We start from the raw sequence: 22,557 nt of genomic DNA on the forward strand, positions 1-22,557 counted from the left end.
TGATTCTAAGTTAAAGTTGAATGTTGATAATTACGTTTGAATCCATACTGCACTATTTTGTTTTGTCAATAATTTAATGTAGCAATTGCACAATTTGATTTATATCGTGGTCTGACCAATTGATATCTGGTTGCAAAAATATTTTGTTTTATAGCCTACACTTTTTGTTTAATTTGCCAACAATATTTTGAAATATGTATTTTTGTAAATCAAAAAATTGCATCTAGGCCTACACATGCTTATTAAATTTAAAGATAAAAAAAATTAAAACGCGTTTTTTTGTTTCAGAACAAGAAATAAGAAATGTTTGATTTAATACATTTGGGTTGGATAGAATTCCTGATTGAGTATCAAATTGTGTTGCTGGGTTGCTCAATGGCATACCTAGTTGATTTTACTGTTTTTTGCCTTTATTTTCAGACACACACACACACACACTTGCACACACAATCCACACACACACTTGCCCACGCACACAACCCACATATATACATGTGCACACAGAACACACACTTGTGCGTGCCTATACACACACACAATTAAGGGGCTTGGCCTTTCCATGTATGTGTTTACCTTTTGGAAGTATGGTCCTATTACTGTGCAACTATGAGTGTGTATGTGTAGCGTGATTCCTCTTCTATGCAACACACCATTTGAATAATTCTGTAGACCCAGGTGTGGATGTTGACCTTTTGAACTGTAGCATATTGGTCGGTGTTCAACCTAATGTTTAGACGGGTTCCAAGTCCCCTCTCTCTCACACATACACTGAACACCATAATCCAACTGGGTAAATCCAGTTTGAGGAAACAGAATAATGCAATCAATGAGGCAAGGTCTTTCCTGGCCCCGTGATAGCACACAGGCAGGGAGGACTCGTGCTTTATGAATTAAAAGTTAAGAATGTGATGTTTATTTTACAGTTACAGAACAGTCATGCTGCTGCTTTATTTACTTAGAATTGCTGCAAGTCAGTGCCATGGTACAAGCTTCTCAGGGCTGCATCTCAGGATGGTTAAAAAATCTAATCCATTTTTTTTTTCTCAAACAAAAAAAAAACATTTCAAAGGCATTTTAACACCTATCTGATGAGCTCAACATGCAAATATCTTGTATATTTATGGAAGCTTGATTGACTATATAACATATGGCTTTTTTGAAAGCAAAAAAAAAAAACAAAGTGCATCCAACACAAAAAAAAAAGAATAATTTCCAGTCCGTGATAATGCATCATCCATGTTTGAAGAGAGGGCTCACTGTCTGCTTCGCTCTACCTCACAGGAAAAAGGTACCCTCATATAGAGCTATTGCTGTCAACATTCAGAGGTCAAGACAGACCCCTGCTTGGGCTCAGAAGGCAGTCTGTACTTCCTGCCAAGATGCGTTTCCCTAAAATAAATACGGAAGTTTTTGTCTCTCTGAGGGGTGGAGGGTATCCAGCAACAGGAGCGCACCGCGCAATCTCCCGACTCACTTGACATTGCATCAGCCATGAAGACAGAGTTGTGTTGTCCCTCCCCTCCTGTGTGTTTGCTTTTCCACAGCGCTAGCTAGCTAGTAGCGGTGGCCCAGGTGTGTCGGCCATGGGCAGCGGCTGCCGGCTACAGCTAAACATTCATTATCTTGGCCCGTAGTCATAGTTAGATGGGGCGCTGGTGGCAGAGTACATGTTAGCTGTGGCTGGGTTCATGTGGTGGTGGTACGTGTGTCCTCTGATGCCTGGTAAAGGGTACGGCGATGGCCGGGTCTTAGCCCCAAGGTAGTGTTCGTAGGATGTGGGGTACTTGTAAGGGTGGTGATGCAGGGTGTCTGGGGCCAGCGGGTGGCCGTCCGGGGTACGCAAGTCGTGGGGAGGGCTGGGCCGGCCGCTGGTGAGGGGGACGGCGTGGAGGCCTCCTGGGATGGGGAGAGCGGGGCTGAGGACGCGTGACATCAGCTGATGGGCGGGGTCGGCGTGCATCGGCGTACCACTGGGGTCCCGGTCGTAGTCCCGCCTACTGTCCTCTAATGTCAACAACAAACAATAGCAGACAGTCAGAGATCGGCAAAACCTTTATTTAACTAGGCAAGTCAGTTAAGAACAAATTCGTATTTACAATGAGGGCCTACCCCGGCCAAACGTTAACCCAGACGACATTGGGCCAATCGTGCACCGCCTTATGGGACTTCCAATCATGGCCAGTTGTGATACAGCCTGGAATCTAACCAGGGTCTGTAGTGATGCCTCTAGCACTCAGATACAGTGCCTTAGACCTCTGCGCCACGAACACATTAGCCCAGTCAAGAGCAAGCACACCAAAGCATCCTGATCTGTGGTAATACAATGCATTTCTATAATTCTGCAATCTACATTGTGAAAGTTACATTTACTGTAGGTGATATCTGTTCTATATTTTTCATGGATATGAACTTATGAAAGCAAACCTTTACTCATATTTCAGTTATAGTATTGCTAAATTAAGATGAAATGTGTACATTTGTTCTAAAAGATCATTCCTGGATTAATTTGGTCTCTCGGTGAAGGTAATGAACTTGTTAATTATATTCCTCATCTGAGAAAGGGAGGGCTACAGACCTTTTTCTGAGCTGTTCTGCTGTGGGGGAGACGACATTGGGTTCCTTGTTCTTGCAAAGGCACTCATAATTGGCAGAGAGCCTGGCCTGTGATTCCTGGGCCTGGAGCAGAGAGAGTGAATTCAGTTACACTGTCAAATATTTTGTGTGTCAAAAACACCAATAGCTTTATTATGTATTAAGATAGAGGATGCACATTAACAGAGCCACAAGACACAAATAATTAAATGGGATTTATTTATGTATGACATTGGATGTGAATAGACTAGCACATTTCATATTCACTGGGTCCATTAAAACAAGTTGATGCAGTTTTGTGAAAATTAATCAAATTGTTACTGATAAATTGAGTAGACCTAAATGGAGTTAAAAGTTCTCACCAGTCCTCCGGATCACAGTCCCTGAAGCCCTTTGCAAAAGGATTACTGGCGATTTTCAGCTGCGTGATCTACAACCAGAAGGACAGTCAGGTAAACCTCCATGTCAAAGTGGAAAGTCCAACCCAGAACAACACGCATTACATGCGGCCTTTGGGTTTAGGTTATGATTATGGCTAAATACATAACATTCGAACGTGTAATATTCACGAAATATAATGTAGCCTACGCCTACTCAACACGAAAATAATTGAGCGGAACGTGTATCTGCCTATGGCGTGATATAGGCTTAACTAGTGAGAGGGTCGAAGCGTTTACTGTTACGTTGCCATAAAGAACGATGCTATAGCCGCTCCCCTTTCCCTTGTATAGAAACATGCATATTATAATCAACATGTTAAAAGGTAGGTAAGGAATCTTTTAACATAGTCTACAAATATAAAACGTATTTTTGTAATGATGGCTAGGCCTATGCCTACATAATTACAGTTTAGTCATAGGAAGTGTTTTATTGTGGCCTTGACACTGAATAAAAATGTCAGCTGAACATGTCATTTTTAATAATTGACGAGGCTAATAGTTTTGTACATCCGCGAATGAAGTTATGTGGTCATGAATTTCCGGAATGAGTTGAACAACAAAATGAATGCCCCTTAGTTTGCGTAGAAGACCAGTTGGATACGAAGGGGTCAAACAGATAGAACACACAGCAGGAAAGACGGAGGAAAAAAGAGAAACTGGACAGCTGTGCAGGGGCATCAGTGACACAGATAATTTTCAGTCGCAAAAATATCACGTAAAGGAATTATGTTCAGCTATTTGATACAATAAAATATTTTGTGAAAAGTTAACGGGGATCAAACTGAAATGGGAGGGATCAAAAGAAGAGGGAAGAATCAGATGTTCCGGTAAAATGAATAAGGCTTTTTTTTCACGGTCAGAAAGGCGTTTTTTGGCCTATAGCCTATTTCTTAAATGTGTTTGTCATGTCTTTAATTTAAAGCTTGTCAGTATAATCCATAATCTATTTCACTGAGGTATAAATACTATTCTTAGTCATTTTTTTATGTGGCCTACATTGTTTTATGAAATAAAGCCATGTTTTCTTGCAACGAATGCTGTTAGGTTGTGCCTTGTTCGAAATATGGAAGGGTCAAATAATGCATATATGAATAAAATATATATATTTGCGATCCTTGCGTCAGTTATAGGCTATTCGTTTGCCAATATAATTATTTGTCCTGCAAATTATTAGGTTAATTACTCATCTAAGACAAGTTTATAACCTAACAGATCCCTATTCGTTTTACTTCATTCTAGAAATACAGGGAAACAGGCTGGTCCCACGATTATCCTGTTGTTTAAGGCCTACTGATTTATATTTGGCCTCATTCGTTAATACTTTTTAAATTGTCCCATATTGTAAAAACACTGCCTGTTCACGAAATACAGTGTAAAACTAACAACAACAATAACAACCATCTATTATCGTGTTATAATATGGTATAATGTGTGTTATTATATCTGCATAGCACATAGAGGGCGATATCTTACCCTGTGGTTTTGGTATGCTGTTACCGCCGTGAACCGTGTTTCCTCAAAAACAAAGGTCTTGTAATTCTCCTCTGCATACTTCTCGCTGTCTTTGCGTGGGTCCACATAGACGACGTGGAACCTTGGCTGGTATCTGTGCATTGAGTTTAGAATTATCTGCAGGGGGAGAGAGAGGAATAGGTTAGGCCTATTTTACTTAACTCAATGGACATTTGTCGATTGTGATGTCTCTAAATAGTGTTTTCGAAACCCCATGTTGGCTCGTCAACGCAAAGGTCAGTTAATTAATGAATGAGCATAGTTCTAACGGAAGTCAATAGATTTTCCGCACTATACGCCTACCATTTTACGCACAACCAAATGCATCAAATTACGCATGGATTAAAATTATGTAAAAATCAAAAAGATGAACTGGACCTATACAATTACCCAGAGCTATCCAACACAAATGGGTAAACTGGAAAACTGTTGTTGTGTAGGAAATGTGAAAAAATTGTGCCGTGGAAACTATTTGGCGCACAGACATACACATGTGCAGGTATAGTTATTTTGAATCATGCTCTCTTTAAATTATTTTGAAAGCAGATAGAATCAGTTCAAATGAATACTTTCAAATAGTATGATTTCAAGTGACATGTGGCCTATAGAATATAGGCTATAACATCTTACTCATAGATACACATTTTATTTAGTAAACCAGGGTCTTCGCTGCAATATACTTACATGTCCATTGTCATCCAGTAAATTGTTAGTGAGTTTTAGTTTATCGAATGAGACTATCTGCTTCATCCACTGTGCGCCCTTGGCTGGAGAGTCCGGGTGGTAGTGAACTCTCCCCGGTGTAGCAGGGTCCGCTTTACCCGCCACCAGCCACGAGGAGCTGTGGAAAGCATACCTATGAAAGGAAGAAGAAACACGAGCAACATTTTCACCGAGTTTACAGGGGGTCTCAATTGATTATGGATTCCTACGTTCTGTTATCCAATGAAATGCATTGTCTCGGGCCTACTGTGAGTTGGCACGTCCACTGGAACTATAGGCCATTGCCCTACACCACTGCAGCTAATGTTCACTGGCACTAAATATTTCCCAAGAAAAGTGTAGATTTGAATCTTGTTCACTTGGTAAATAAAACGTACCTGTATCTTTTGTCGTCGACTGGTAAGAAATCCATTAGCAGCATGTAGTCTGCCATCGGATCCATTCCAAATATTTTCACTTGAAACGTAGGAAACATTCGCCTGACAGAGAAAACACATGGATATATTCAAATCAGTTTTTCTTTGACTTGGTTCTATCATTGTGTGGGCTGATCTGCAAGTGTTTGTCAATGGGGTGTACGTGCGATTTTGAGAAATTCCCATCAGGATATGAGCAATATGTTGTGATATGCTTTTTGATAACATATTGGGTTTTTACAACAGTCGGAAATATTATTTCACCCGCAGCCACAACCGTATTATGTTTTTGGGGGTTTGTTGTTGCAGTAGGCCTACATGATGTTATGACGCCTTCCTATTCAACAAAAAATCAGGCCCGGGATTTTAGGCCTATACTGTGTATGACGCGATTTAATGGGTGGATAAACGACGTGCTACATTTTTGGTTAACCCAAATGACGCTTAGCTTTATATAACACTGCACATCCACTTGCATTTCTCTTCTACCCTTTGATGAATTCCAGTCATTTATACGCACGAGGGGCTGTTTTTTTCCCCCCGTCTCTTTCATAAATATGCCTACTTTCTCTTTCTCCTGCTCACACTCGCATGAGGGGTGTATCATACCGTAAAACGTTTTATTGTGTGTGGAGTAAATCGCCAAACCAGTGAAAGTGATCCTAAAATCACCGCTCAATTAACGTCAGTGTCTATTCAAGGCTGCAGTTGTGGATAGGTGAGGTTAAAGTAGCTTTTAAAGTACCCTCCCTCGGATCCTGTGTTGCTTAGTATCTCGGGAATGACAGATGTTTCTCTGCTGTCACCCTATAGGTAAACTGAGCCGGCGTAAATGCCGTCTCTTATGGAGCTCAAATCCATAAAACACAACTGTAAATATTGAATTTAAAAAACGCAGTTATGGCAAGTTGACCTAGTCATATTCATACAGCGAATTAATCGATATGTTTTTTTTTTACTGGTATTACAATTCCATCAAATATTGTGTTACTCTGTTGCCTATGAGAAAGCATAGAAATCAAGTTATATTAGAGCAAGAAATGGGTTATAGGCCTGTCATTTTACTATTATGTGGAATGTTTACAGTAGGTAGTTATTTTTATGCGAACATCGGCCTATTTCAAAACTTTCACTAGCTTTTGAAAAACGCTAAATGCTGCATTTCAGGAGGGTATCAAGAGTAAACCGTAACCGTAAAATAACTATAGCACCAAAGGAACCTGGTTATTCATTGCCCGAATAAAGTCGAATTCTGGACCGTTTTCTAATGTAGCATCCCCTAATTCACTGTAGTGAGACTCAGTGGACAAATGTTTATGTTTGAGTGCCGCTGCTTGGTTGGTTAACGCATATACCCAAGGCCTACTGTGACCCTAATGGTCTTATAACGATCTGTGACATTGGCGCGTAAATCGGGGTTTAGGGTTCCAGAAATAAATGCCTTGGGTATGGTGTTATGACTCAGAATAGGAAAGCTCAAGTTCACATTTTGTGCGGTGGGCCTATGTCAAGGAAAGCACGACCCATTTAGGGGGAAACAGAAGGGCATTTACCCGAACAATTCTTCTCTAAAATGCATGCGTAAACTGTTGGATAAATATCGTAATATTATTTAGTCGGAAATATTGAGCTTCCTCTGCGCAAGCATGTAGGCCGTTTTGAATGTATTTGTGGGGAAATAGCATATTCTTAATTGTATCTACTACTACAAATAAAAATGCTTAATTTAAGAGAATGCTTAACATACTAATAGGCTAATAGGCATATTTGATTCCGTTCCAATCTGTCTAGAAATTTTATCAAGGCTCTGTCTGTCTATTGGCTGGAGTTAATTATATTATAACACTACAGAATATTCCTTAAATAGTTTATTAGTGAATAATTTGTCTAGGTAGTATAGTAAAATGTGACGAGCTATTAAAAAAGCATGATCTGAAAGATCTTTTCAGTAGATCCAAAGCCTGTATATTGCTGCGTAATTTCCATTGCAGCATCACACCAACATCAATTTGTAATTGACTATACACACCGACATTAAATATCTCCCAACATATCTCATGATTTGCGTTGTATGTGCGAGCTCTCAGGGGATACATTTGAAATGGGCAACTAAATATTTGTTAATGTATAACATAAGCTCATATCTGGAGGCCCAGTGCACCCTAACCCAGTGAAGCCTGCATGTATCATGGTGTAAATTCCACTCACCTTCCAGCCTTGGTAACGATCATCTCTGTTCCCAGCTGATTAAATTCATCCCATAAAGCTTTCATCTCCAACTGAACGTTAATGTTGGCCACCTTAGGGTTCTTTTTCACCAGAGACTTGCTGTTCGGCGTGGAGCTGGAGGACGACGAGGAACAGTTGGAAGTCCCGGTGTCGCTGTGCTGGGCCTGGGCCGGGTTCGACCCCGAGTAGTTGTAGCTGTGTTGAGCGGCCGGGCAGGGCTCAAAGTGGGTTTCATGTTGGCTGTAGGGGTCCCCGGGGGACGGGGAGAGATGGTAACTTCCTGACGTGTTGAGGCTGCTTAGGCTGCTAGTAGTGAAGGCTGCAACATCGCAAAAATGTGACAGCTGCGTCAGCCACGGACTGGATATTGCTGAAATCATTCCAAAAGCTGGATTTTACTATATGCGTTGCACTTGTGGATAGAAATAAAACAACAACCCTGAAAAGCAGTTGTAGGCTCGCGTTATTTACTTCAACGTCAAACACCCTTTATAAATGTTCGAGTAGTTTTACAATAGTGTGTCTTAGTGTTTTCTGCGTTCATTAATCATCGCTGTTGCATCCGATGCTGTAATAAACCACAGCCTACATCCTAAAATGTCTGTTACAGTTACAGAATTCGATCGCAGCATTTCTCGCAAAACGTCCAAATAGTGAAGAAAAGTTGATTCAGAAAGTTGTTTTTTTCGGCGACCCTAATTATAATTCCCAGTCCTGATCAGAAATGGTTTTGTAGAACTATAACCCTGTGCACACGCAAGTTGTTTTTTCGAGGGATTGTGTTCAAAAGTATTCCAGGCGGCCTCTGCTCTGCTGCCCTACTGCAGTATGATACACTGCAATCCAGACTTCTTCTCTCTTATCTAGGGCCTCCCCTTCACGATAAAAACAGGTCTTATTTCTATTTAGATAAGGAACTGCAGGTAAAGTCCCTTTCCCCGCCTGCCTTGGGACGAGACTGATTGACAGTGAAGTGCGCCCCTTTTTAATGGGCTTTCCGGCACCCATTTACTTTTGGATAAGGGAATCGCCCACATCGACTTCCCGTAACAATAGACGGGATAGCTGGCACAGTGGAGGGTAAACGTTTTTACAAGGTAAACAAACACTTATTTGCATGCACAAACAAACACATAAGGTTATTTCGAGGTGAATTGTATGTTACATTGTTTTGCCAAATGGAACTGGGATAAGGGACACATGCCAATGTTTTGGATATAGGCCTATCAACTGTTTTTACCATTAATACGAACTGGTGCCCCATGTAGGCTACCCCGGCCACTAACTTCGCGTTCCCTATTTTCAAAATGTGCTATCGTGCTCTTTTCTTCTCTGAAAGTAGTATTTACGAACTCACTGTGATTTGAAATGCAACGGAAATCCCTATTTTTACAAGATATGTCAGTTGTATGAATATAGGCTACATGTTATTAGTTATAACTTCTTATCGTCATATGCATCATAATTCTCCCCGAATTTCCTATTGCCTACTGGATGTGACTTTTCGGGAATATCTTCATAGAAGCCTACTTTTTTTTTTACATTCTACTCCAGTATCAACATTTCTTAAGTTATGCATTTCATATCTACACTAACGCAAACATGGTTGCTCAATTTGAGGATATTACGGGAACAAGATCACATCTACATGCAACAAGAACCTGAGATGATCAACAAACAAACTTAACGCAGGCAAATATTTACACGGTTATTGTTAAGACCGCGCTCGTACCTTCCATTTCCCTGGTGACAGTGCTGTAGTGCATTTTCAATGAACTGTAACAGTCGTGCTGGTGTTGCTTGTCCAGGCCAATGCCGTGTTTGTCAAATGTTGCGTTTCCTGCTTGCTCTGCAGCTGAAATCAGAGAGGCTATACTGAAAGCATTTGCCTTTGGAGAGAGGGGACCGCTGTCGTCCATAGGCGAGAAATGAAGTCGAGAAAAGCGGTCTCTCCTCTGCTTCCTTTATGCTCTATTCCAGAAAGCAGGAGACAAGACACAATGCGCAGGAACATACGCTACAATAGATATAGTTTTACATTTCGCCTCTAACATTCGTTGGTAGCCTATTCAGGGACCTTTCGGCGAAGTAGGCTATGAGTAACTCCGCTGGTTTCAAAGCAAAGTATTCCCACGGAATCTTTTTGAAGATTTGAACAACTTTAAAAACTTTTCCCTTGCACGAATTCAATTGATATGCCCAAACACATCCACTTCTATTAAAACATCGTTCATCCGCAGAGAGCTGTTCCCTTCTTCTCCCATTCGGTGGCTGGGTGATGTCATAAGAGTTCGCTAGTCTGCCTTGAGGAGAAGCTACCACAGAGAGAGAGAATGTCAAAAGTGAGAGCTCCACGCCTCCCATGCAGGGCTCGAAAAAAAGTGTGCACGCTTTGACTGGAACTTTTATTTGAATAAGACCTTGTCAATCAATGTGCCAAATGTTTTATTAATTTTACAACAACACAAATGTAACTTCATTGCGGATGTCAGACTTCAAAGTACTGAGATTGTACAGTGAATTATATGTTTAGGTTCTTTGGTTGTGCAAGGATAGCGCGCGTAATTTCCAAATAGTCTACTTTGGACATGTGGGCGTTGTTGTCCCCTCCTGTCTAATGAACTAGCCTATGCATTGTCGTGTTGTCATCCCTACTTTTATAGAGGTAGGAATAGTGTATTCATTTAGGGTTATATTCAATGAATTCACTCCCACACACAGACTCACTCATTAATTGTACGCATTGCCTAGTTGGTGCAATGTCTGGCCCAAACCGAAAGGCCTACATGATCTCACCACCAGACAATGTTAAGCAATATGGATAATATCATTATGATGTGTGCATCATAAATGCTTTTTTTTTTTACATCTCGCAACGTTTACAGATTTTCTCAAACGTAGGATAATGTAGTTTGTGGCTGGCCATGGTGGACTGTGAACAAAGTTCAGCGCAAGTGTTAATAAAGTCACTAGGGTCTTGGGCTGCTGTCCTGGGAGCCTGTCTGTAACGCAAGGAGAGCTGCCATCATGCGCGATCCGAGGCACTTGACAATTATCTTGCGTTTACAGTAGGCCTATCGGGTTATCAGCTTATCAAGCGTCATAATTAATTAATAGTAACGAAAGTTATGTTTTGTTGAGCTTCTGCGATAGCAACTGGGGTTTAGTCTAATTTACACTTGGGGCGATTGAATAACTTGCGGCCCGCAGCGGGCTACTAATGGGATAACCTAGTTAGCGGCACCGCTGTTGTCTTTGCGGATCAGCCCTATTTGTTTTGGATGTTTGTCTTGGTGCTATCGAGCATAAATAAACTACTGTGGTGAACTGTTGTTTTTAAGTGTAGAATTATACAGAGCTATTTGGATCGTTAATATATTTAGCCAACATAATTAACTAATGCAAATAACCCTGGAAAGGGACACATATATTTAACAGCCAGCAAACCCTGATTTATTTTTTCTATTTGTTTAATTACGACAGTATCTAAACATGTAGGCCCTACACTTAAGATGTATGTTGTTATACAGTAGCAGGCAGCTTAAAATGCATAACCATTTGATAGCCTAATAGACCTAAACCATTTCTAGATAGGATATAATACACAATGATGTGTTTTTATTGTTGTGTTCCTATATAGTCTATAGGCCTATCTGTTTACTATTGATATTTCAAGAAAATGCAAGACGAACAACGTATCAAGTAGTCCACCTCGATACAACGCGGCCATTTCCTTATTTTTATCAGATGATGCCATTGATACCAACTCACTTCATCATTGCCAAGTCGGAAGCGTCCTTTGTAAATACCCAGGTGATAACAGACAAAATACAGAACCTGATAAAATAGGAAGACTGTTTAGGAATTCGATTGAAGGCCTTGGCGCACTGGTGGGAGGAGAATGAAAACAGTGGACTTATTCATGCGTTTTGCATGAATACTTAAGACGAGTTAATATATACATTTCCGAATTATTGAGAGAAATGGTTTGTAATATTAAAACATATATTTTTATTAGGCTACCAGGACACTTGAATGGACATAGTCTAAACATCTTTCCGAATGAGTTTCCTGATGTTGAGCCTGTCAGTGTTTTAATTTCACTCACAAACTCAATTAGACTATACATGTTAAAACCTATAAACCTATAGGTAGGTTATATAGGACTACTTTCACATCGCGAATAAGAAACAAAATGTGTGTAATCCAACGCATTGGTGGATAGGCTATACTGCACCAAACGTTTAACCCTTTTTTAATGTCCATATTAATTGTAATTATAATGGAAATGTTTCCTGAACATTTGAATCGGTTATTTTACATTTATTCAAAGCGTGGTTAAGTTTCGCGGGACTCCACAGCCCCGGCCATGTTTCCTGTTATGACTCCTGCTGGCTCCTCACTCTACCAGGTGTGCCTGTTGCTTCTTCGCATAGCTTACCGTAGTACCTCTAAAGTTTTTTTGCAGTTCTGTTGTGCGCAGTGAGAAGCATCCAGTCGTTGTTACTAAAGTAATTAGCAATAGGCCTACATTAGCTCTCCAGTCTCTAGGTGCAGCAAGACATCCTCCATAGCATATTCCGATTAACTTCATTGAGCACTTGGGGGCAAGTTCCCTAACCGATTAACAGGCAGCTCAACCAATTTTAAATTAAATTAAACATATTAATTTTGTGAGGGATGTTTTTTTATCTCATCCAATGCCAGTTAGTCAAAGGATCATGTGGTTTTCACGAGCGAACTCCTTTATTTTGTCAAACACACATTCAAAGATGGTTGAAAGGAGGTGAATGTTGGAAGGTTAGCTAAACCTAACCTTGTTAATCACGCATTTTCAGTAGGGTACTAATTGTGTGTAAAATGTTGTTGACCTCTGACACATCATTTTGTAATGATGAAATTCTAAAAATATTGTTTTATAATTTTAGGAACTCTTGAAAAATATGCTCTACCAGGCGGTTGAGTTGCCCATTAAAGCAATGTTTAGTCAAAGCTAGCTATTATTGACAATAGAGAAATATTGTTACGTTATTTTTTGGTCTGTGCAAATAGAAAACATTTTCACATTCATATCAGTAGCTAATTTATTGTATGCCTGTTATGTTCAATATGTTTCACAATATGATTCAGTCGATGTCATTTTACAGGTATTATGAGCATATGAACCGTAAACACATAAATGTACATACATTTGAATATTCATATTTTGGAAAGCATGTAGGCCTATCATTTTATTGATATTTGATATCAGTCCTCATTTAAGTAGGCCTGTCTTCATTATAAATCACTGAAGCAGACAATGTTAATGCATTTAAAAAAAGATTAAGTCTACCCTAATTGGGCAGTTAACCGGCTAGTTGAGATGTTTGCAATGCGTTAACTATCAAATGTTAAGTCATGAAAATGCAAATGATTAATTTGTGGCCTATATTAAGGCTAAATAGGCCTACAGATAGTTTTCAGAAATATTTTTTCATAGTCTATATATTTCTTGGTGTGCCACTTTAAGGGTTAATTTGTTGGTCGGCTACAATTAAATGATTCTATTGAGGTTATTTCAAACCCTATAATTTAGGCTACCTACTAGGTTATTACACCCTTGTTCGTTTATTTGTGAACGTATTCAGAAGTCTTCTTTTTAATAGATTTCCCTGGTTTGTTTGCATGAATTATGCTGTTAAAATCGTGTTCTCTTCATCCATCGTCAAAAGATGTAGGCTATATTTCACTATCAAACTTCTAGGCTTGTCTTAAACAGGCGGCATGGATCAGTTAGCCTGCAAATTATCAACAAAAACATAAAATAATTATTATTTCTATGTTTTATATTTCAGTTATAGCAGACGAGATGTATCTGTCGTTATTCCGATGTTGGCTATAACCACCAATGAGGTATACCCATTTAACATTAGCCCAGCAATAATGATGTGTAGGCCTTACGCAGAAATATTGCCTTGTTTTACCGTGCTTAATTAAACTGTGTTAATTTTACCAAGTATCGTAATGTAATGTATTTCGTCCTTCTGTATGTTGGTTATAAATTGGGAAATACTAGATTCTCGAATTTGGATGTTGACGCATCGGAAGAGGCCTTAGTGGATATTGTCCAAATCCGGAGCGTCAACCCCATCAGTAACGTAGATATTCCGTCTGGATAAGGAGCCGCGCACAGGGACAGCAGTGCCATTGACCTCCAACTGCAGGAAACCGGGGACAAAAGGAAGGGGTGTTGAGCTAACGTGTTTTTACTCATCTCGCTGTTTGCAGTTCTCTTGGTTTGTATGTTGTATCAAGAAGCATCCAGGCCTATTATTGTTCACACGTCTCAAGAGTGTAGTGGAGCCAAGAGTGTAAATATCAAAAGCCAAATTGCAATTCTATGATCTCGGCCTATGTTTGATATCCAACAACCTTCATATTGCCCTCGGTTTGTAATGGACCTTTTACACCTTTATCTTCTAATTTGTGCCCGATCTAATGCCATCAAAAAAAAAAAACGAACCCATCAAACTAGCCCTATAGGTAGGCCTAGTGATGTAATAATATTATATAGCATAGCCTATATTATATGTTTTGTTTATTATTATACATTTTTTGAAGATTCGTTTTCAGGTGTGTTTCTTATTCTACGGAAAGCCCAACGCTTTTTCATTAAGTAGGCCTATATTGATTGCCCAGAAACATTTTTTTGGGGGGTAACCATGTGTTGAGGTGACACGCGCAATATGAACTGTGGCACAGGCACCAATGTATATCGGGGGTTTGCTCAAAGCATTTAAACGTGCCCAATCGAGCGCTTGTGACTATAAGGTTCTACCTGCAAAAAGGTGATTCTGAGATAATTGTCTTTAAAGTTCCATGGTTTGAATTGTGGCAGCAATTTCGATCTTGCATTCTTTTGAACTTAACAACATGAGTTGGGGGTATTGAGAGTACTATGTAGGTAGAGAGCCTTGTTTCGTTCAATGTTATGTCCATAACTACATTTTGAGGAACATGCAGATAGAACGTTATAGTCCCGAGCTCTCGCAATGATTGTACATTAGGAATTTAAAATTAGGATATGCACAGTTTTGGAACACATTATATTGTGTAGCCTACCAGCATATGGGCTTTTGAATTGTATGAGTTTTGTGTAGGGATATAGCCTATATTTATTTTGAACACTCGTAGTTGGAATATAGACAACTCTAATAATATCCAGTTGAAAGATTTAGACACAGGCTTACATGACTTGTTTTTATTAGCCTATTATCTCAAAATAAATATTACATGAATATATTTGGCGAGTTGTCCCGTTCTCTGAACAGATAGCATAGCCTATTTGGTGAGGATGAAGTGAATAAACCTGAGCCACAACATGGACGAAAAACGCTGTCAACACGTATTTCTCTCTTGTCTTAGAACCTCTTATCACTACTTTCTCCCATGTATGTAAAATGGTCCAGTGTCTGTCCTTCTGTGTCTCTTTAAGATACGTAATTTATGCTGGTCCTAGTAATATTTATATTCAACTGTTATTGTGCGTTATGCATGTCTTGCGCAATGTAGACCTAATTTATTTCGCTAATCATCGCTTGTTTATCATTTCCGTTTACCCATAGGGCTGATGTATTGTTGTGTTGTATGTATACGTCTCTGGAAACAAAAGAGGCATAGGTTATGTAGCCTGGTATAGAGTTGATTTTTTATTAGATCTTAAAACATAATTTATGAGTAGGCCTATAGTCTACCAGATTCGAAGTAATTAGTCTATTAATGTTGTTGATGTGATTATTATAGGTCTATTCATTCTTATCGCTGTTTGTTGACACCGTTGCGCATGTTGTTTTTGCCGCTGTCAAAAGTTTGACGGTGCCGTAGTCTCCTGTTGATATATTTGCTAAGTCCTGTGTGGTCCAAAGCGATGTGCTAAATAGTCCTCTGTTGTGGTTACATGATATATCGCTAAAACAAGAGCCCCAGTCCATGCCTCATTAAATAACTTAGGGCACACGGTATCGGTTTAGGCATGTTCTCTGCTATCTTTGTGTGTTATCAAACGTCTAGGTGCGATGTGGATTAGGTTTAGACACTTGGGCAATGCTTGACTCAATACACGACTCGATTGCAGTTTGGGGTTAACTGATCCATGACTATGAAAATCATTGACTAATTCTAGAACACACCACGTGAGCGTTTATTTTGTGTTTGCTTTTTAGAATCTGGTTCTATTGAATTTAAAAATACATTTTGGACCATAATGCATCTTCAACGACTGTCCAGTAACTATTTTATATATCTGCATAACCGCCGAGGCAAAAGGTTCGATGTTAATGAGGACTTTAGATCAATTAACAGACGATAAATCAAGTGGTGTCCAAGGATCATAAAACAATAATTCTAACATTCATGCAGCGTGACTGAAACTGTTGGGACTGACCCGGCGCGCTCCATACATAAAAGTATATCTTATGTAAATATTGGTCTAAATCTTGGAATTAGACAGAGAGGAAGTCAGCTAGTTGCCCGCTGACAGTTGACTTGCTGAATAGCTGCTGCCCAACCTGGTCGAGGTGTCCCGTCTTTCCACGAACATTTAGAAGTAATTAATTAACAGCCAATAGTGCACATATAACCAGTTTAATAAAAAGCCATCAATATACAAAACGTTATTTGTTTAATTGTCTAAATAGGTCCACTGGTCATTATTGTCTATCAAATTATTGACCCCTGTACGATTTTAATTCGAGGGATGTGATCGATATGGGTTTACATACAAACTAATTTCAACGTTGAATTAATAATAGCACCAGATTTGAATTCGTTGCCCATTCTGTTTCATGTAAAGGCATTTCTGCTACTGGTTCCAAATGGGAAAATGGACCTCTTTCTCATAACCTCTTTCTCATGGACCTCTTTGTTTGATGTCTTTATACACGCATTGATAGATACAATACAACATTATCGAGGTTAGGATTTACATGCCACCTGACAATCGGTGCAATCTGCTTTAGGCTACTCATTACTCAAAAATATTTGACTGTAAGAAATGATTGGCTTCTTCGTTAATAAACCAATGTGGCGGACTACTCTCTGAAATCGATTAAAATCGTATGATGGGATGATTAATTTAGAATTTCGTTACCCAGCCATCAGCAAACAAATTTGGATAATGTTTCCGTTATTTCGGTCGATCAATATGAGCTTTAAATTACCACAATTATTCGATTTTCATTTACGTTAGTTCATAAGCTATTTGTTCAGAATTCGATTCAGATATCACAATAGTAAATAACCAGCGGCGTAAACTGAGATATCGAATCATTCGAAACGACATGCATCATTCATTTTTGTGATGTGACAAGTTGTTTTTGTGTGGTGAAATACGAATAATTTCCCATCAAGATTATGCTACATATGCGCTGAATTTATATTGTCACACGCGATACATAAGGATAGTACCCCCCCCCCACACCCTCTTATCAGAAAAGTAGGCCTATTCATTTGACAAATGAGCACGAATTCGATAACGAACTAAAATGGTAGCTTACATAACCCCTGCCTTTAGTTGCCAGGAAACTTGCAGACACAAAAGCCGTAAAGAGCGAGTTGCTTTCTAGTCTTGTACTAGAAGCCGCCCAACAGGTGTTTTTGAATCTATATGTGAGGATAACCTTACCAGTGGACACAGTACAGCATGGGACCATGATGACCAGCCACACAGGTGCTTCGTGTCACTGTAGACCCGTCAGGGATAATCTGTTTCAAAGGCACTTTGACTGCTCTGCACTTTATTTTAAATTCCATGCAAGATGTGAATTGATTCTTCTGAGAGACGCTTTTTTATCCCTTGGGTGAAGACTTAATATCGTATATTTGTGATTGGTAAATTGTTGGAATATTTTTGCGATTAAATGAAAATGGCATGTGACCGAACATGTGACAAAAGTTGAACACATAAAAGGAATGAATAGCTTATGGACAATTTACAGTGCAACACGTTTCCTTGTTGGCTTGAAAATCTACCTTTCCTGTTCAACCCTTTTGAGTTTGGTCATCTTTGAAAACGGACATGGATGGCCATAAAAACACAATGGACACGAACAAAATGGTGTCCAGACCAGGGCAAATTCCAACACACTGATAACCCAACTTTCTAATCACGAATCACAGCACGATTTTTAACTAGTGATTGCTCATTTGTGGAGAGCAATGTGATAGGATAATATGTTTTTTATTTGATTTATTTTGTTAAACTTTTGCTAATTGAGTCTGAGTGTTTAATACTTCTTTTAATATTTGTTAATAGGTTTGGCTGGTGTGTCAGGTAAAATTATTCTCACACTCACAGGTTGACACGTGCTGTCGGTTGAGTTTGAATCTGGCAGGATGGAAAGAGCAGGTGCTTTGTGGATGAAGAAGTGAGAAGTGTTGAGGCCATGATGAAAGAACCTCCTGGTGTATATATCTCCATTTACTGGATACAGGAATTGACCCAAACATAAGGCCTGTATTCTTGAATGTATGTTTCCATGAATAATGCTTTGTACAGTCCATACAGGTTATGTAAGAAGTCAACACACATGCTCACATGAAGAGCTAATACACCCCTCTCTCTTCATCTGTGTTAGTCTGGTTATAGTACACAGTGATGTGTTTGTGTAGTAGTGGGGAATATGAATCACAGACATTGCTTGTCTTTTACAATCAAAATGTCAAAAATAATACTACTACAGTGAACTACTATGAATAAATTGAGCCATAAAACAATTGTTTTGTATTTTCATACCTCCATTTAAAAAAAAGAAAAGAAGCTGCATGATGACTGAAAGCTAACGATGTCGTCTTAGTGAGTTCAACCAACCTTGATGACATTAAGCCATCAAGACCCCGGTAAAAGCACCACAGTATCATTTAAAGTACATCCTCTTAGACCAAATCACTTCCTCTACCTGCTTCCTCAACCTGGCTATTTCTTCCTTTCTTTCTTTCTTTCTTTCTTTCTTTCTTTCTTTCTTTCTTTCTTTCTTTCTTTCTTTCTTTCTTTCTTTCTTTCTTTCTTTCTTTCTTTCTTTCTTTCTTTCTTTCTTTCTTTCTTTCTTTCTTTCTTTCTTTCTTTCTTTCTTTCTTTCTTTCTTTCTTTCTTTCTTTCTTTCTTTCTTTCTTTCTTTCTTTCTTTCTTTCTTTCGAAGATGTGTGCCAACCCGGTTTGTTTATTTTGGGAAGGATGGTCTTCTCTCCACATGTCTTTACAGAGTTAACAAATATAGGCCTGACAGCTGCCAACTGTGCCCTTCAACACGTCTGAACAGCCTGACCAGCCAGCCCAGTGCTCTCACCAGTCCCTATGCATCTCACCTCAGCTCTGATGCAGCCCTGCCTGCCAACCCCAAGGCACAGCCTGAGGTAGAACAATTGGGGCAGAGGCAGACTGAGTGGCAGCCATTAACCCCTCATTGATAGGCCTCTCATGTTTGCCGATGCATGTGTTCAGAGAAAAGGTAGTACTGAGTTTAGTCTTTATGAATGTCATTGTGCGGTGCTTAAGCAGATTTCTCAGAGAGAGAAAGAAAGAGAGCGAGAAGAGGAGTGCAGAAACAGCCTGGAATGTCTGGAGGAGAGGAGGGTAGAACCGATCCCTTTTCAAAATCACTTCTTCTCTTCCCCCCCACCTTTGTTTTAAAACTGGGAAGCTTTTAGCTTTTGAAAAGTATCCTTTTCCTATCTGTGGGGAAGCGGCCGGGACGTCAGCACCTCTCCTCTCCCTGCCTCCAATTGAACTTCCCGTAAATAGCTTGCATTCCTGCCACAAAGAACCGATGATATGGAGCTGGGCCCTCGGTGATCTCCCAAATTAATTAAGGCCTTTCTTCCTCATGACCTGTGCTGAGCTGAACAGGATCTGTTTTTTTTTGTGTGTCTCTAATACGACTTAAGCCTGGTATTAAATGCAAGGGCAAGGTCTGTGCTCATTATAAATCTGTCACTGCCTGCTTTCTTCTTCTCAGCTAGCCCCATGAGCCTAAATAGGCTTTAATGTAGTAGAGAAGCCATCTTACTCCCCCTGTCACCCCCCCTCGGTCCCCCTCTCCCTGCCCATCCCTGCTACCCCCTTCGCTCAGTATTTATTTGAATATGAGAAGGCCTGATGTTGTTTCTGGCAGAGGGGGTCTTAGACACTATAGGAGCTCACCCCAACCCCCCTCTCCCTTATAGCCCCATGCCTCCGCGGCCTGCTGCATGTTCAGTCCTCACTACTCATGGCCTTTACTTTCATCAACTTGAACCAGAGCCTTGTCTGCACAGACCCCAGTCAAAGGCCATTACAGACAGGCCCATGTTGAGTGTGTGTATCATTTATCACCATGGTGTTTTCTTCCTTAGGAGCCCCTGCAGCAGCGATTAATAATGCTGTTTAAATGGTGTCATGTCCAACTCAGTGCGGTTGCTAAATCCTGTTCCGCTGCGTTCCTGAATGTAGCTGAGTGACTACTTCCTTTTACATCAGTCCAGTCTCTAAATGCACCTTTCAGGAGCTGGAACCCAATCACCGGTTCCTCCTTCTCTCCATCCTCCGGCCCACCGCCCGGCCCCATAGGTTGTCCAGAGGAACGGCCCTACCACAGGGAGGTTTACATGATGACCGCTCGAAACCCAGTGAATGCGAAACACTGGATGTTTTTTTTGTGGGAGTTTAACGTGCCGTTTCGGTCTGTGACTGTGGGACCAGATCTCGACTCACCAAGAGCAGGAAATGGATAACATGTCCATTTGGGGAATCCCCACCCCTGCACCCCACACAGAGCCCAGACAGTGAAATTGGGGATCATAGGCGTAGAGATCCAGCCTCTGCAATGCTGATACCCACACTACACAACGCCCCCACACCCACGTCGGTAACACACTGTGGAGTTGAGAGCAGACAGGAAAATTAGCTACAATATGTCTTTTTGTTTATGAGTAACGGCTGTTTCGGGAAGGTTGGGTCGAGGCGAGAGAGAGATTGCTGCTTCCTGTGCTCCTCTTCTGCTGCCTTCCCCAGATGAAGGGCGGGAAATCACATGGTCCCTAAACAATGTGGAGAATGGGGGCCAGTTCGATTCCGAAGCCCCAGGAATTCCCTTCCCTAACCCATCAATTTGTTTCAGGGCCGGCGCCCACCACCATCACCAAAACATCTGCTTAAACTGGTACGTTTCCCATTTCTCCCTCTGACATTTTCCCTTTACAACTGCTTGCATTCAGAGGCTCGGCACCATATATCTGTGGACAGCTCCACAGTAAAGAAGGTGGGTATTTTATGTTAAGTAGCCGGAGCCTTGCTCTGATCTGTTACCTCTCTAGTCTCGGATGGTGATCCAGGTCACAGATCCCACTGTGTGTAGCCTGTCACTCTGCGGCTCAGGGAATCCGTCAAACCTCAGCTCGCCAAGCTCTGCCAATGGGAGAGCAGTGTGAGTCGCCTGATACTGATTACAGTCATTCATCATCTCAGGCCGTGCCCGCCACCACGTGTTTGTTTTGATCTCTTCCCCACCAGCGTGGTGATAGTGAGAGATGAGGGGCCATGCAGCCAGGCCCGGGCCGGTCGGCACAGAGCCATGGAAACCTGCCTGTAACACCAGCAGCTCCATCTCAGAGCTCCATACCCACCCAGTGCCATGGGTCTCTAACTAAGGGCCGATTTCAGAAAGCATCTCGGATTAGGAGTGCTGATCTAAGATCAGGTCCCCTGTCAATTCATTATAATCAGAAAGGCAAAACTGATCCTATATCAGCACTCCTACTCTAAGACGCTTTATGAATAGGGGCCCAGAGCTTCATGCCCAGACCCAGCTCCAGCCGTAGCCCTATATCTCAGTGGGGTGTGGGTGGCTTAGGCCGGCTGGCTAATTGCAGGCCGGGTGCAGTGTAACATCAGGTGATGGGAGGATTATGGCATGTTGACTTGTGTTCGCTGGGGGAGCTAAACTGACACTCTCTCACCCCTGACCGGACAGTTCTAGAAAACTCTAGTCAGGAGGGGGGGTCTAGGGGTCTGTGTCAGATTAGGGGGGCACTTCGTGGCCTGGTTGATCTCCCTAATGGCACCCAATTCCCTTTTATAGTGCACTACTTTTGACCAGGGAGGGCCCAAAAGTAGGATGCCATTTGGGATACAACCTTGGTTAGGAAGGCAGAGGCAGACCACATGGCTGCATGGCTCCTAGTTCTAACACAAGCAGTACTGTTGTGTTCGTGATGCCAAACATTTCCTCCATTTGCATCCGTTCACCCGTTGTCGTGGAAGCGAGGAACATTTGAGCCCAGAAGGAAAACAAAGATTCCAGATTACATGTCCTGTTTCTAATGAAAAGGTTTCCTCAGCTCGTCTCTTCGATTTTACAAACGCCCCAAAATTCAGTTTCTGTATAAAAATTGGCTGTTGATTTTGTGGAAAGTAAATAAAGATTACAATTTAAAATATATTCAATACATTTATAAAGCAATATTTCATTATTTAGAAAACATGATTCATGAATTTATTTAACTTTACGTTCAATATTTTTCATCACTTTTATAAATACATTTTGTATGAGAACACAATTTTAAATCTATCCATAATTGATCAATAATGCTAATTTACTATATTTGTCATTCATTAGTCTCATCAAAACAGAAAT

At 40.6% G+C, this 22,557-nt stretch overlaps 1 protein-coding gene and 1 long non-coding RNA gene across 3 annotated transcripts in view; one reads left to right on the forward strand and one right to left on the reverse strand.

Moving 5' to 3' along the window:
• Positions 1-882: 882 nt before the first annotated feature.
• On the reverse strand, positions 883-10,522 carry LOC118393380 (T-box transcription factor TBX1). 2 transcript variants are annotated; one of them, XM_035786011.2, is made up of 8 exons: positions 9,645-10,522; positions 7,892-8,231; positions 5,645-5,746; positions 5,229-5,400; positions 4,506-4,661; positions 2,955-3,022; positions 2,576-2,676; positions 883-2,004 (listed from the first exon to the last, which is right to left on the reverse strand). In XM_035786011.2, the coding sequence occupies exons 1-8, from the start codon at positions 9,829-9,831 to the stop codon at positions 1,619-1,621; spliced, it is 1,512 nt and encodes a 503-aa protein (XP_035641904.1). In that variant the 5' UTR covers positions 9,832-10,522; the 3' UTR covers positions 883-1,618. The 2 variants fall into 2 exon arrangements, with proteins under 2 accessions (XP_035641904.1, XP_035641903.1); XM_035786010.2 differs by having other exon boundaries at positions 7,892-8,282.
• The window catches only part of LOC118393381 (uncharacterized), a 38,508-nt gene continuing 24,517 nt past the window's right edge, over positions 8,567-22,557 (forward strand). The window contains exon 1 of the long non-coding RNA XR_004827545.2: positions 8,567-9,009. This is a non-coding gene — a long non-coding RNA (uncharacterized LOC118393381). The remainder of the gene's footprint in view (positions 9,010-22,557) is intronic.

The sequence above is a fragment of the Oncorhynchus keta genome, chromosome 14 (assembly GCF_023373465.1).
Source record: "Oncorhynchus keta strain PuntledgeMale-10-30-2019 chromosome 14, Oket_V2, whole genome shotgun sequence".
In the NCBI taxonomy this organism is placed as follows: Eukaryota; Metazoa; Chordata; class Actinopteri; order Salmoniformes; family Salmonidae; genus Oncorhynchus; species Oncorhynchus keta.

Excerpts from the sequence above, each read along its gene's own strand:
- LOC118393380 (XM_035786010.2), bottom strand. The coding sequence starts at position 9,831 with ATGGACGACAGCGGTCCCCTCTCTCCAAAGGCAAATGCTTTCAGTATA. Across the intron at positions 5,401-5,644 it reads GTCGACGACAAAAGATACAG|GTATGCTTTCCACAGCTCCT; the intron begins GTACGTTTTATT and ends TTCCTTTCATAG. Across the intron at positions 2,005-2,575 it reads GCAGAACAGCTCAGAAAAAG|AGGACAGTAGGCGGGACTAC; the intron begins GTCTGTAGCCCT and ends TGTTGACATTAG.